The sequence below is a fragment of the Ambystoma mexicanum genome, chromosome 8 (assembly GCF_040938575.1).
Source record: "Ambystoma mexicanum isolate Mex_15411 chromosome 8, UKY_AmexF1_1, whole genome shotgun sequence".
Classification (NCBI taxonomy): domain Eukaryota; kingdom Metazoa; phylum Chordata; class Amphibia; order Caudata; family Ambystomatidae; genus Ambystoma; species Ambystoma mexicanum.
The window spans coordinates 495,814,439-495,827,275 of record NC_090929.1 but is presented as its reverse complement, the minus strand read 5'-3'; the positions used below and the strand labels follow the sequence as shown (position 1 = coordinate 495,827,275).

General features: G+C 49.8%; 1 protein-coding gene across 2 annotated transcripts in view; it reads left to right on the top strand.

Moving 5' to 3' along the window:
- Window positions 1-12,837, top strand: part of LOC138472141 (solute carrier family 35 member E2A-like) — a 729,883-nt gene that overhangs the window by 701,345 nt on the left and 15,701 nt on the right. The window contains exon 9 of one of the 2 annotated variants that reach the window (XM_069610154.1): window positions 4,386-4,700. The exons of the other annotated variant lie outside the window; for it this stretch is intronic. Coding sequence (XP_069466255.1) covers window positions 4,386-4,407 — 22 coding nt within the window. The 3' untranslated portion in view covers window positions 4,408-4,700. Of the gene's footprint in view, window positions 1-4,385; window positions 4,701-12,837 lie in introns of those variants that run through there. 2 annotated transcript variants of the gene reach the window in all.

The following is a 12,837-nucleotide window of genomic DNA, read 5'->3' as shown; positions in this document are numbered from 1 at the left end:
TAGGCTTCCATGCACTGGCAGACATGCCCAATTGTGTTGGTGCCCTGGACTGCACCCATGTGGAATTGGAAGTCCCCCATGCCATAGAGGCGGTGTACCGCAATCGCAAGCAATCCCACTCAATCAATGTGCAAATGGTATGTGACTCCACATCACACATTGCTGCGCCTGATTTCCCGGATCAACACATGATGCCATGGTGCTGCGCAACTCCACACTACCCCGTCACATGGAGTGACATGCTGGACCACGTCCCTGGCTGGTTGGTGAGTTGCCCAACTGGTCCATGGCAGTCCTTTGGGGTACTGATGTGTAGGGATGCATACTCCACCTGGGTGGTAAAGGGGGGATGCATACTCCACGTGGGTGGTAAAGGGGGGATGCATACTCCACCTGGGTGGCATATGTCGGTGATTGGAGAATACATGCAGAGCTAAACACTCCTGACCTGAACCTCCCAAACAGAACATGACACATCACTGGCACACATTTTACCATTTATGCATATTGAAGACAAGTAAGAGGCACGACCAGGCCACCATGGGTATGTCAAGCAATGCATGACTGAACAGGATTGCAACTGTGCCAATGTGGCTAGTGTGACCATGCACAGTGTAGAATAAACAGCATAAACGAGAGGCTAAACGTTGTCGTTCAACCACAGTACATCTGCCTCAGCATGCATTATTACAACCTGCATCATCTATTGAACGCCATCCAGACTACCACACCTCATAGCAGTATAGTATGCATCTAGGTAACAATCTTGCATACGTACAGGGACATGTGCATGTCCACACCAAATCGCTGCGGCCATGACTGTGCTTCCTGAAGGTGGCAGCTCAGAGTGACACACACCTATTTGTATTTGCTTGCAGGTGATGGAGGATATCCCTTGAGGCCGTGGCTACTTACCCCTGTGCGGAACCCACAGAACAGCCATGAAGAGGAGTACAATCGTGTGCACACCCGTACCCGTGTTGTGTCTGAGCAGACCTTTGGCCGGTTGAAGGCACGTTTCCGCTGCCTAAGCAGGTCTGGTGGGGCACTCCTATATAGTCCTGAGAAGGTGGCAAAGATCACCATGGACTGTGTCATGCTGCACAATATGTGCGTCCGGAGAAATGTACCACTGCCACCTGACATTGACATGCATGCACCGGGTGAGGATGATGAAGATGGAGACAGAGGTGAAGTAGCCCCCCTGCTAGTACGTGATGCATGGGATGGCCATGCAGTACGCCAAGCACTGATTCACAAATACTTCTGAACCACAGGGACTATGATAGACACATGTCAGTGACACACTGGGTCCATGTGGACATGCACACTGGGATTGTTGGGAGTTGGCCAATGAACACCGTCACACATCAAATGGATATACACAAAATGAACAATGTCCACCCATTGAATTTTTTCACACACAACGGGTGTATTTGTTCAAACAGGGAAAAATGTGACCACTCCACCCCAATCCCCAGTGAACTCCCAAACCCACCCAACAAACCCCAAAAACCCCCAGTGAACTCCCAAACCCACCCAACAAACCCCAAAAGACCCCAAATATACTCCATGAAATGCTCCCCTTCACCCACAACCATATGTCCCACTCCCATTGTCTGGCCACACTACTTCTGGGACTTTTTGCTGTCCGGGAGTGGCATCTCGGAGTGCCGTGCACTCCTCCGGGTCTGGCGCACAGGGCTTGGGGGGACTGAGGATGCAGGTGTGGTGGCTGTGGATGAGTTCGAGGCAGGTTCCACGCCTGCTCCAAGGTGTGGCCGCTGCATGTGGAGCAGGATGGAAGTGAGTACTTGGGTTACTGCCCCCAGAGAGTACCTCATGAGCACAGCTGACGCATTCACAGCGGCTGTGTTTGCTGCGATGGCCGCTGTGGTCCCCGCAATGGCAGTTGCAATTCCCCTCCTTGTGTCCTCACCATCGGCAATATACTGCCGCAGGAGATCCAACATGGCCTCCTGTCAGGCCTCCACCATCGACAGATGTGACTCCAGCGTGTTGGTGGGAGCTGGAGTGGTGGGTGGTGCACTGGTGGGTGGTGCACTCACGGGCCTGCGTCCTGGGTGCTGTCCTCCTCGAAGGGGCACAGGTCCGAATCGCTCAGGTCAGAGTCCTGGAGGCAGAGATCATCACTGCTGTAGGTGGTTGAGGGCTCCATATGGGGTGGGGGTGGGCAGGGGGCTTGGGGTGGGCAAGTCACTACTGTGACTCCCTCAAGGTCTACATTGCCATCCAAGACATCCTCGGTGATGGCCGGCGCAGGAAGGGACCCCCTTCCAACTGGTGTGGGTGTGGGCTGCTGGGTCTGATGTGTGTCCGGCACACTGACAGCAGGTGTTGGTGGCTATGTTTCCACTCAGATAGGCACACTGCCTGTGGGTGTGGCCTGCTTGTCTGCCATGGGGGTGGTGGTGGCGGTGGCCCTTTTCTTTTGGTGTGACGTGGATGCCCCTGCAGTGTTCTCCTGACTGGCATCTTCCTCATCTGTGCCTGGGGGGGTAGAAGAGGTGCAGGTCATCCGTGATGGTGTCACATGGCAGAGGCATACAATTGTGCTGTTCAATATTCATTCATTCATGCATGCATGTCTTACAGGTGTGTCAGACTTGGTGTTCTGAGGCGGCAATTTGGCATTCACTGCATGGCAGGTGGCATGCCGTTGATTTGGGGTTTGTGTGATGTGTTACATGGGCACGGTCCAGGTGTGTTGGCCGTGGGCTGTTTATGGGATTGGCACTCAGCATGCATTTCTGTGTGGCAGGGTTTGGGCCGCAATCTGGACTTGGATATGTTGATGTGGGTGTAGGGACATGCATTGCCTTGCCTAGTCTCTCTTCCACATCACTTGTGTTACGTCATGGTTTCCCCTACAGGGATGTGCAGGGTCACTCACCTCCTTCTGGGGATGATGCCGCACCCATCTCCATCTCCGCAAATCCCTCAATTGACTCTGGATCGATGAAGCTGCTAGCAGTCTCCTCCCAGGGCATCATCTTTGCAGGTGAGTGGGGACCCCCGCCTGTCGCCACGGCTGCCCTCCTGTTGCTTGATATGATGTTTCTGACACTCAAGCGGAGGTCGTCCCACCTCTTATGGCAGTCTCGGACAGTACATGGGGTGGTCCCCACAGCCGACATCTTGCGGGCTCCTCCTGCCAGATTTCCTTTTTCTTCAGCTGGGCCTCACGGTTCATATCATTTGCTTTAATGATGTCTGCATGTGCAGCGAGAGTGTCCGCCAAAATATTCAGTTCTGCGTCGGAGAAACGCTGTTTCCGCTGCCGGTGGGGTGGTCTTCCGGGTAGCCTTGGACATCCTCAGAGTATTGCCAGAGAGCACAACTGGAATCGACTGGTGGTTTGGGAGGATTGCAATGGATTGTGTTTTTAAAGATGGCTGCCAGCCAATTTCCCGTTCCGACGCAATGACGTTATTTCTGGGTCCGGTTTTACGAGCCTGGTATTAGCATGTTGGTATTACCGGGTCGGTATTTAGGGATTCCTCCTAGGTAGTTGCGGTATCGGCGGGTCCCGTGATGCCGCTATCTGGGCAGTTGGAGGGCCTTTTGCGGCATGCCGGTATGGTCATTACCGGTATGGGGGTTCGCGCGTGCTTGCGCACTCGTAATCACCCGCTATTAGCGGCGTCATACGAGCACGGACCCGCTCGTTCCGCCATGCCGGTGATGACCACGGTTTTACAGCGCTACTCGTAATGAGGCCAATAGTGTCTCTAGGAGAGAGAAATGATTTGCTAGTGGAAATGCATGTATTGCAACACGTAGCCATAGAAATTACCAGATTGCCATTTGCCATTTGCGTCACTCAAATGTGTAAACGATAGCCGATTTGTTGGGCATTGCAGACAGCATTTGGGAGACACGGCACAAAAGGGAGTCATGGGTGTGTGTGGCTGGGAGAACTGCTGTTACTGAGAGCTAGTGGGAAGAGGCGCTGTCTCATTATTAGAAGCTTGTGTGTGGACAGGGAAATGCTGAGAACTAGTAGGGGTATTGCTTTTATGCTAGAGATACAGTAGCATAGCTCAGCTGGTCTGAGAGCTTGAGAGCTTGTTGCAAGGAGACAGGCTGAAAGGGCTGGGGAAGTTGCAGTAGCTTGCACTTATGCTTAAGGAGTGCTGATTTTTCTAGCTTATGTAGAAATTTGCTGCGTTTAGTGTCATGCGATGCAAGGCATGAATAAAGTGTATTTTGATTGCAATTGAACCGATTTGTGGGGTTTTTTTATGTCTCATTTTGGGTCTTTTCTCATGTTAGTTTGGTTTGTGTGTTTTTCCCATAGCTTAGCAATTTTGCTGTAGTTTCTCAGATGCACCTCAGTAACACAGTGCACCATTGTTTTTCAGTTCTGTCACTACAGCCCCTTGAAGAGACCCATTGTTTTGGGACGTAACGCATGATCGAGTGCTGCAGCGCTGAAAGTGCTTTGGAGCACAAGGCTCCACACTTCGTAGGGATTGGACTGCCTATTAGTTAAGGTTGAGACTCTTGAAGAATTGCCTAAAGTATATTTGCACTGTCTGACCCTCTTCTGTTACAGGTTGTGTATCTTACTTGTTGAATATTCCTTTAGGCTGATAGTTACTGTATATATGTTCCCTAGTATAGTGTTGTGTTAGTATTGTTAATATTGCTGTGGTTTCATCTTGTGTTTGACTTAAAAGGCCTTTAATAAATGTATATGTATTTTTGATATACACACCTGACTGAGAGTAATTTGTGGTGTCATTTACTGTGTGTGCTCATTGTGGACTTTCGATCACACTCATCCCTCCTGAGTCTTGACTGCCGCCAATGCTACCTTGATTGGTCTGGCTTGTCCAGAAGGTTAGCCTGTTCCAAGAAACTAGGCTGGCCTTCTGAACCTCTTCCCCCACCAGGTCACAGTTCAGAAATCCATCTTAACACCCATCCTGGACTTGCGACGTCTGAACAAAAACCTAAAATCCCCAAATTCAGGATGGTCACGTTGCAGCACATGCTCGGCCAGCTGGAAAAGGGGTATGTCTTGACGTTGTTGGACCTGGAAGACGCCTATTTCAATATCCCCATTCACAAGAAACATCAGAAATCTCTGTTTCGTGGTACAAGGACAGCACTATCAGTTCAAGGCCCTACCATTCGCTTGAAATCGGTCCCAAGAGTGTTCACAAAATGGCTGACTCGGTGGCGGCACATCTAGGTCTACAGGGCATACATGTATACCCGTACCTGGATGATTGGCTGATACGTGTTGGCTCGCAGGAGCTGGCAGACGAACACACGACGGCGACCGTCTCGCTGCTGACGATCTGGTATTTTCCGTCAACTATCCGAAGTCCTGCTTAACGCCATCACAGAACGCGCTGTTCCTCAGCGCCAAACACAACACAGTAGCTTACCTGGTGTTGCCCTCGGAGGAGAGGATAGCAGCCATTCAAGGGAAGGTGCAGTGCCTGTTGTCGGAGAAGATGGCTGCAGTGTGAGACAAAGTCGTTGCTGGGCATGATGTCGTCCTGCATCTACCTCGTCCATCTCTGCAGATTGCAGATGTGATCCCTACAGGAATTCTTGGATGCCTGTTGGGTATCAGGTGTCTGGAAGTTTCATGGAGAAGAGCCCTCTCATCGAGGAGTTCCCCCCCTACCAGGAGACGGTCAGCACGGATGCCTCTCTGAAAGGTTGGGAGGTGGACACAGGACATCAGAGGCCTGTGCCTGCCGGAGGAGAAGGATCTGCACATCAACATCCTGGAGCTATAGGCAGTGTTTTGGGCCCTCAAGTCGTTTCTGCCATCTCTGAAAGACAAGGTGGTGAGGATCTTCACGGTTAACACCACCACCATGTTCTACATCCGGAAGCAAGGGGACACTCTATCCCCAGCGCTCTCCAAGGCAGCGCAGAACTTGTGCCACTGGTTCATCGGTCAGGGGATGTTCCTCGTCCTTCTCCATGTGACGGGAGTGAAGAACACCATCGTAGACTCTACGAGTGGGAACTTCGTCAGGATCAGGTAGACCGCCTGTTCATCCAATGGGGCAGACCCCAGATCGATCTGTTTGCCACGGCGGAAAACTCCAAATACCAGACGTTCTCCAGCAGGTTACATCAGCCTAGGGGACGTGTTTGCCTTCCCTTGGAAAGGGCTGTTTCTGTATGCGTTTCCCCGTTACCGCTCCTGCTACGTATCATCAACACACTCTGACAGTGTCGATGCAGGATGTTACTCATCGCCCCGGCGTGACAGAGGCGGATTTGGTTTCCGGCTCTTCTCGCCCAATCAGCCGCGCCCCCAGTCAAGTTGCCTGGTGGTTCCGGATCTGCTCACTAAAGGAGGCAGCGCAATCCTGCATCATGACCCAGGATCACTGAACCTGAAGGCTTGGCTCATGTAGCCTTCGTTTAAAGGTTATGAGTTGCCAGCGGACTGCAGGGACATCCTGGCCAAGGCCAGGGTTACGTCGACTTTGAAGTGCTACTGTCATAAGTGCAAGCATTTTCCTACGTGGTGCCGGTCGCAGAAGATTACCCCTATGAGGGTCACAGCTCCACAGGTCCTTCCGTACTTGCTCTACTTGGCAAAAGCTGGACTGGCTCATGCTTCCATCAAGGTACACCTGGCGGTCATCTCACGCTACACCAGATCCCCAGGGAAATCCTCTCTGTGGTCCCACAAACTTGTCAAGGAGTTTCTCAAAGGACGGTGAAGGCTCCTGCCCTGGCGTGCAAGCTCAACGTGGTTCTGACAAGGCTATGCATCAAGCCCCACTCAAGTTTCTCTTGTGGAAAACGGCTTTCCTTATGGCCATCATTTCTGCCAGACGTGTGGGTGGGATCCAAGCCCTATCCTGCATGCCACTATACCCAACTTTCCACGAATCAAGGGTGGTACTGCGTAGGCACCCCTCTTTCATGCTGAAGGTTCAGTCGGAATTCCACCTCAAACAGCCTTTGGTGTTGCCTGTTTTCACCCTGAAACCTTTGTCGGCGGCGGAAAGGGCCTTGCACTCACTAGACGTTGCTCGTGCCCTGAAGTTCCACGTGACACGCGCAAAGAGTTTTTGGAAAACTTCTCAGTTATTTGTGAACATTGGTCCTGTGAACCATGGAAAGGCCTTGTCTCAAGGTGGCTATCCGGCTGCATCATGCACTTTCATTGGTTGGAGAAGAGCCCGCTACCGGGCCTTCCGAGAGCCCACTACACCAGATCACTGCAACGACTACTTTACTTAATGGGCTGCTACGTGGAGGTCTATGTACACCTTCATGAAGTTCTACTGTGTCGACAGGGATTTCAGGGAGGAGTCCAGAGTTGGCCAAGCAGTGCTGCGCAACTTATTCGCTTGAGGTGAGGCTGTTCCAGAGGTAAGAATTAATTGCTTCTGTTGAGCCTTGCCACCTCCCATGGTTGTGTTATGTTGTACTGCAGTGTATTGGTTATTCACAATCATGTGAATCCATGCCAGACCCCATGCTGGAGATGGTTTGTTACTTACCTGTAACTATTGCTCTCCAGTGTGGGTCTGGCATGGATTCACATGCAAACCCTCCCTCTGGCCTCTCTGCGGGTCTTCTTGGTCATACTGCCACTTTAATTGCTTACCAAATCTGAAGATGGCTGCCAGAGGTGGGGCTTAGGTGGAGGACTGTCATTGGAGGGGGCAGTAGGCCCCAGAGGACAGTGATTGGTTTAGACGAGAAATACAGTTTTAAAGTGAAAGTGAAACTGTTTTTTCTTTCACTGAGGATTCCCAGCCTGGCGACGGGGAATGTTCATGAGCATATGAATCCATGCCAGACCCATGCTGGAGAACAATAGTTACAGGTAAGTAACTTAAACCTTACTCTGCATACACATATAAGATAGTGACTTTTTGGAAGGAAAATAGTTGGTTAGTGTAATGCTAGCAAGGCTTAAAGTTCTAGAAGCAGTTTCTTTGCACAGCAGTTCTTTTAAGTTCCAAAATGCAACTCTAGCTACAGACTAATTGGAGAGGGCTTAAAGTCTTCACAAGCATTTGAATACAAAAGGTTCCTGTTGATACTTCAGGTCCTCTAGTCTTTAGGATGTAGCATGATTACACCAACATTGGAGACTGTGTTAAGGACTCGCTAAAGGGACGCAACAGCAGCTTGAGTCTGAGGTAAGAGGGGGGTAACCTGGATACCTCGATGTGCACTGCAATGCTCTGGAGCGACTTCACAGATCAAGGTAAGCAATATATTTCTCCCCACAGTACCTCATGTTAGAAGAAAAGATTGCGGCTGGATTCTCCACGATGTGGCAGCTGTGAGAAACCAGAAGGTCTCACCCACTAGTCCCCGGAGAACTGTCATCCAGGTGGCCAGTACACGGCCATCGCTTTTGTATCCAGTTCCTGGGGGTGGATCAGTGCGGGAGAGTCTTTGGGGAGTGTGAGTGGGAAGCCGGATGGCGAGACGCAGTATCCACTTCCCTGTTACACCTTTACCCCATCCTATCAAATCAAATAGGATATGTAGGAACTCTACCACCCCCTTGTCCTACACAAACACTTTCACATGGACAGCCTGGTCTGGGAGAAAACAGACTAACACCCGAGCAGTATACCTGACGTGTCCCAATACAATGGTCCGGTGTGGTCAGGCAATTACTGACCATCACTCACACCTGACTTCCATTAAGCTTCCCCACACAGATTTAAAAAAAGGGGCAGTATGAAAGCACACTTTGAGCGAGGCAAAGCACACAAGAAAACAGCAGTTTCGAGACGGCAGCTGAATGAGAGAAGAAAGATGGCAAAACAGGAGGGGATCACAAGGAGGGAAATTTCCTTGACCTTTCCGACAAGAGACTGTTATTTTCACATGCCCTCGAGATTAGAAAGCGTAAGACCAGGTATTGTGCGTCGGAGATACCTGGGGCCCTCCCGTGTTGCTAATCAAGGCAGGGAGAAGCAGCAGCTGCTGTGGTACCGTCCTTGGCTCCAAGAACAAAGCAGCGTCAGTGTAATCACCACAGCCAGTGAGTTGGGGGACAGATACAAGAGCGGTCAGTGTTGAAGTCAAGGATGCAAGCTGCAACATTGTATGGCTATCGCTGGAATGAACATTGTTGAAACGCATGTGAGATTAGATGCAAGTAAAAGTTGAACTGCTGATGAGTGTTTGAACTTTGAAGAGACTTTGATACGATACTTTTGTGTCTAGCTCAGAAGTGCCAGAAGTGAAAGTTAAAGGGTTATATTAAGAAGAGAACAAAGACCAAAAATTGAAGTCCAAGAGCCCACCACAGGAACATGAATGGGTGAGGAAAATCTGGAACCTTGCAGCGCTAGAGTGGCTCAACTACTCCCTCCAGGGGGAACACAAAATGTTTCGCACAGACTGGTAGAGGTTAATGGACTTCTTACAGGAGGGAGCGAGGGGAGCATGGTGTCCAAGGAACATGCGCCTCCTGGGCATAGCGCACTAGCTCCTGAATGGGCTACAGTAAGGGAGCTGAAGGTTGCGGCTAAATACGGACCCCTGACAATGAGAGACAGATTGCATCACAGTGGCTCTTCTCGAACACAGACACCCGTCAGACCGAAGGGGGGGGGGCAAAGGGGCAAAGCTATGTTTGATTTTTTGTGGTTAAAAATGCAAATAAAAAGTTATGTTAAGAAGAGAACAAAGAATTGTGGATCGAAGTGGTCCTGCGAGAGGTCAAGCAAAATCCTGCACACAGTCTTCGATTTTGACATAGTAAAGACATTTTGCAAAATTAGAAATTTGGTCTGAGCCCGGCAGAGGGAGACCATTTGAAGGTTTTGTTTCTTTTTTATCAGCCTTGCAGAGGGATACCCAGGGTGAACAGTGAATCACCAGAGAAGTTGTGCATATATGAATCCTGAGACAAAAGGAACATTGAATGTTTGTCGCATCAGCGCCTCTGAAATAAGAGACTTTGAATGGCAAAAAGACTTTGACACAGAAGGTCCTGATACTGAGATTTTGAATTGCATCTTCGTGCTAGAAAAGCCAGAGTATGCGCTAAGCTTAAGTGTGCCGCCTTGTCCCCTGCTGGAAACGTGGAGAAGGGAAGCTAACGGCTCAACTGTCCTGACATATAATTTCTTGAACACTTTTCGTTTGTATAACATTGTTTGCCACACCATTTGTGTTTAGAAGTAAGGATTGGCAATAGGTGTATTAGTATAGGCCCTTTTATTTTGACCATACTCTACTAGGACTGCGTTATTATTATTTGATGGTCGTAGCTTGCTCCCATCTTTAGATCTAGTATTAGATTGGTGTTTTTCAAACCCAATGGAAGTTCAATAAACACCCTTGAACTGTGATCACTTGTGTCTGTCTTCACTGTTTGATACCATGCCTTGCTTACATAGCGCTGGACCCAACCGCTGGATTTCACAGTCTGATGACGAAAGGCAGGACAACGGATGGGATCTCTCAGCAGCAGTCTCGGGGGGAGGACCTCTGGCATGGCTTTCATCAACTTCTCTGGTCACTCTGCAGTTTTGGCACCTTTTCTGCAGCACCAACAAAGCACGGTATTCGCACGATCAATCTTCATCAGTTTCTACAGTCCCACACTCTGCTGAGGGGGTCTGAACGAGTTGGAATGTGTCTCTGGAGTGTTTTTGGGGTCTCAGCAAAGACTTGGACGAATTTGGCCTTTCCATGACAATGCATTCGATGGGCAACATGTCTCCTGGTATACCTCAGGAGATGGCTCAAATCAAAGTTTGTCTAGGGATTGGTTGTTCCTACCAGCCAAAGGGAAGGAGTCGTCCTCTTCAGAGTTCCTCTGTCACACAGAAAACGGGGTCAGGAGAGCAGTGTTCGCTTCACAGTGTTGCAAAGGGTCTGCAGGCGTCTGTGGTCGTCGTCTTCCTCGGTTACTTCAGTTTCCAGTGGTCATCTTGCCTTTCACGTCAGGAGCATCACCTTTTATATAGTTCTAGCACACACTCCTCTGCAATCTCTCTCAGCAATTTACAGAAAGGGGCAGGTGGCTGTCAATCAGGGCAGCCAGACCCCAGTGGGAGCTGGTTCCATTCAGGCACTCAGGCAGACAAAAGGCAGGGGAGTGAGAAACTCCTCCCCCACTTCCTGCCTGCCCAGACACACTAGAGCCTAGGCGGGGACCCTCAAGGGTTCCCGTCAAAGGCAAAACACAAACACAGGCCTCCCCTCCCACGATGGTAGAAAAGCTGACAAAGAACAACCATGCTAGTAATGGCGAACAAAGATAAGAGCCACCAAATTAGTACTTGGGTGACCCTATTGAGTATAACTGGGGCTATGGCCACAGCCTGCGGTAGAAAATTAGTTGGTTGAACACGTCCCCTGCCTCCAGCCAAAATTAGGAAATTGCTTATGTGACATAAAAGTCACAGGAGCAGAGAGAAGGGGGGATACTAAGTATCCGCTTGGCACTCCACAGAAGGTGGTGTGTGTGCCTATCTCTCAGACTATAAAGTTTTAGGAGAGATACTAAGTATCTCGATCCTTAAGAACTGTAGTTACTCTGACTTAGAAAATAATTTCAAAGGAGGACCCAAAGGGTCCCCAGCAACACCAATGCCCATAAGGAGCTGGGTGCTGCAATAGAAAAATGTGCCTTTAAAAGGATATGGAAATCTTCCTAAAGCCACCATATCCCGATTCACGCAGGCTCCGGGCAAGCTCTCCCTGTGGTTGCACAGGCTTGTTAAAGAGTTCCTCAAGGGTCTCTTCAGGATGTTCCCGCAGGTAAAACCTTTGGCTTGGGAACAGAACATGGTCCTGTTGAAGCTCATGGAGCCTGTATCTGGGCCAATGCATCGTGCCCCTTTGAAGTTTCTGTCATGGAAGACAGCCTTCCTGGTGACAATCACCTCGGCCAGGCGGGTTGGGGAGATACAGGCCCTCTCCTGTAAGCCTACGTATTTGTCCTTCCACGCAAACTCCTCCTTCCTTCATGCAGAAGGTTTCGTCAGACTTTCATCCCAACGATCCTTTGGTTATACCAGTTTTCTTCACAAACCCTTCACCCTCTGAACGTCTTTGCATTCTCTGGACGTTGCTTGCGTCCTAAAGTTCTATGTGGCACGCATTAAATACTTTCGGAAGACGTTTCCGCTGTTTGTCAATTTTGGACCTATGGGACATGGGAAGGCCCTGTCTAAGGCTTCCATCTCCATGTGGCTATCCGGCTGTATCATGCATTGCCATCGTCTGGCCAATAAACCGCTTCCAGGCCGGCCGAGAGCCCACTCCACCAGAGCCATTGCAGCAACAACAGCGTTTCTCTCTGGTGTTCCCCTGCTCAACATCTTTAGGGCTGCTACGTGGAGGTCTACCCCAGGGACGTCATTTCACCAAATAGCCAGGGGTAGCAAAAGTGACATCACGCAACGCTTGACCCCTGGTGACATCCGAGCAAGTGATGTCATTTGACCCCAGCCCAAAGTGACATCACAGGAAGCGATGGAACATGACCGTTCATCCCTTGACTAAACAGGAAGTGGCATCACATAGCATTGTTTCTAAGTACGCTACGAAAAATATGGTTACGATATCACTGTAAAGTGATATACATTTATAAAACAATGGATCACCCTATCTATCATAAATTTCAGCGCATATAGGCCCATATTACCAAATTACTGTTAATGCAAGCAGACATCCAAGGCAACACGAAAAGGATGTGTTATCATATAGCACTTACGCATTAGCACTTCATATAGAACAAATATACATACAATATTACCCAACCTGTGTTGGTACTCATTTATCAACCTCAGCAGGATGAAAGGCTGAGTTGACGTTGCCGGGAGTCGAACCAGCAGA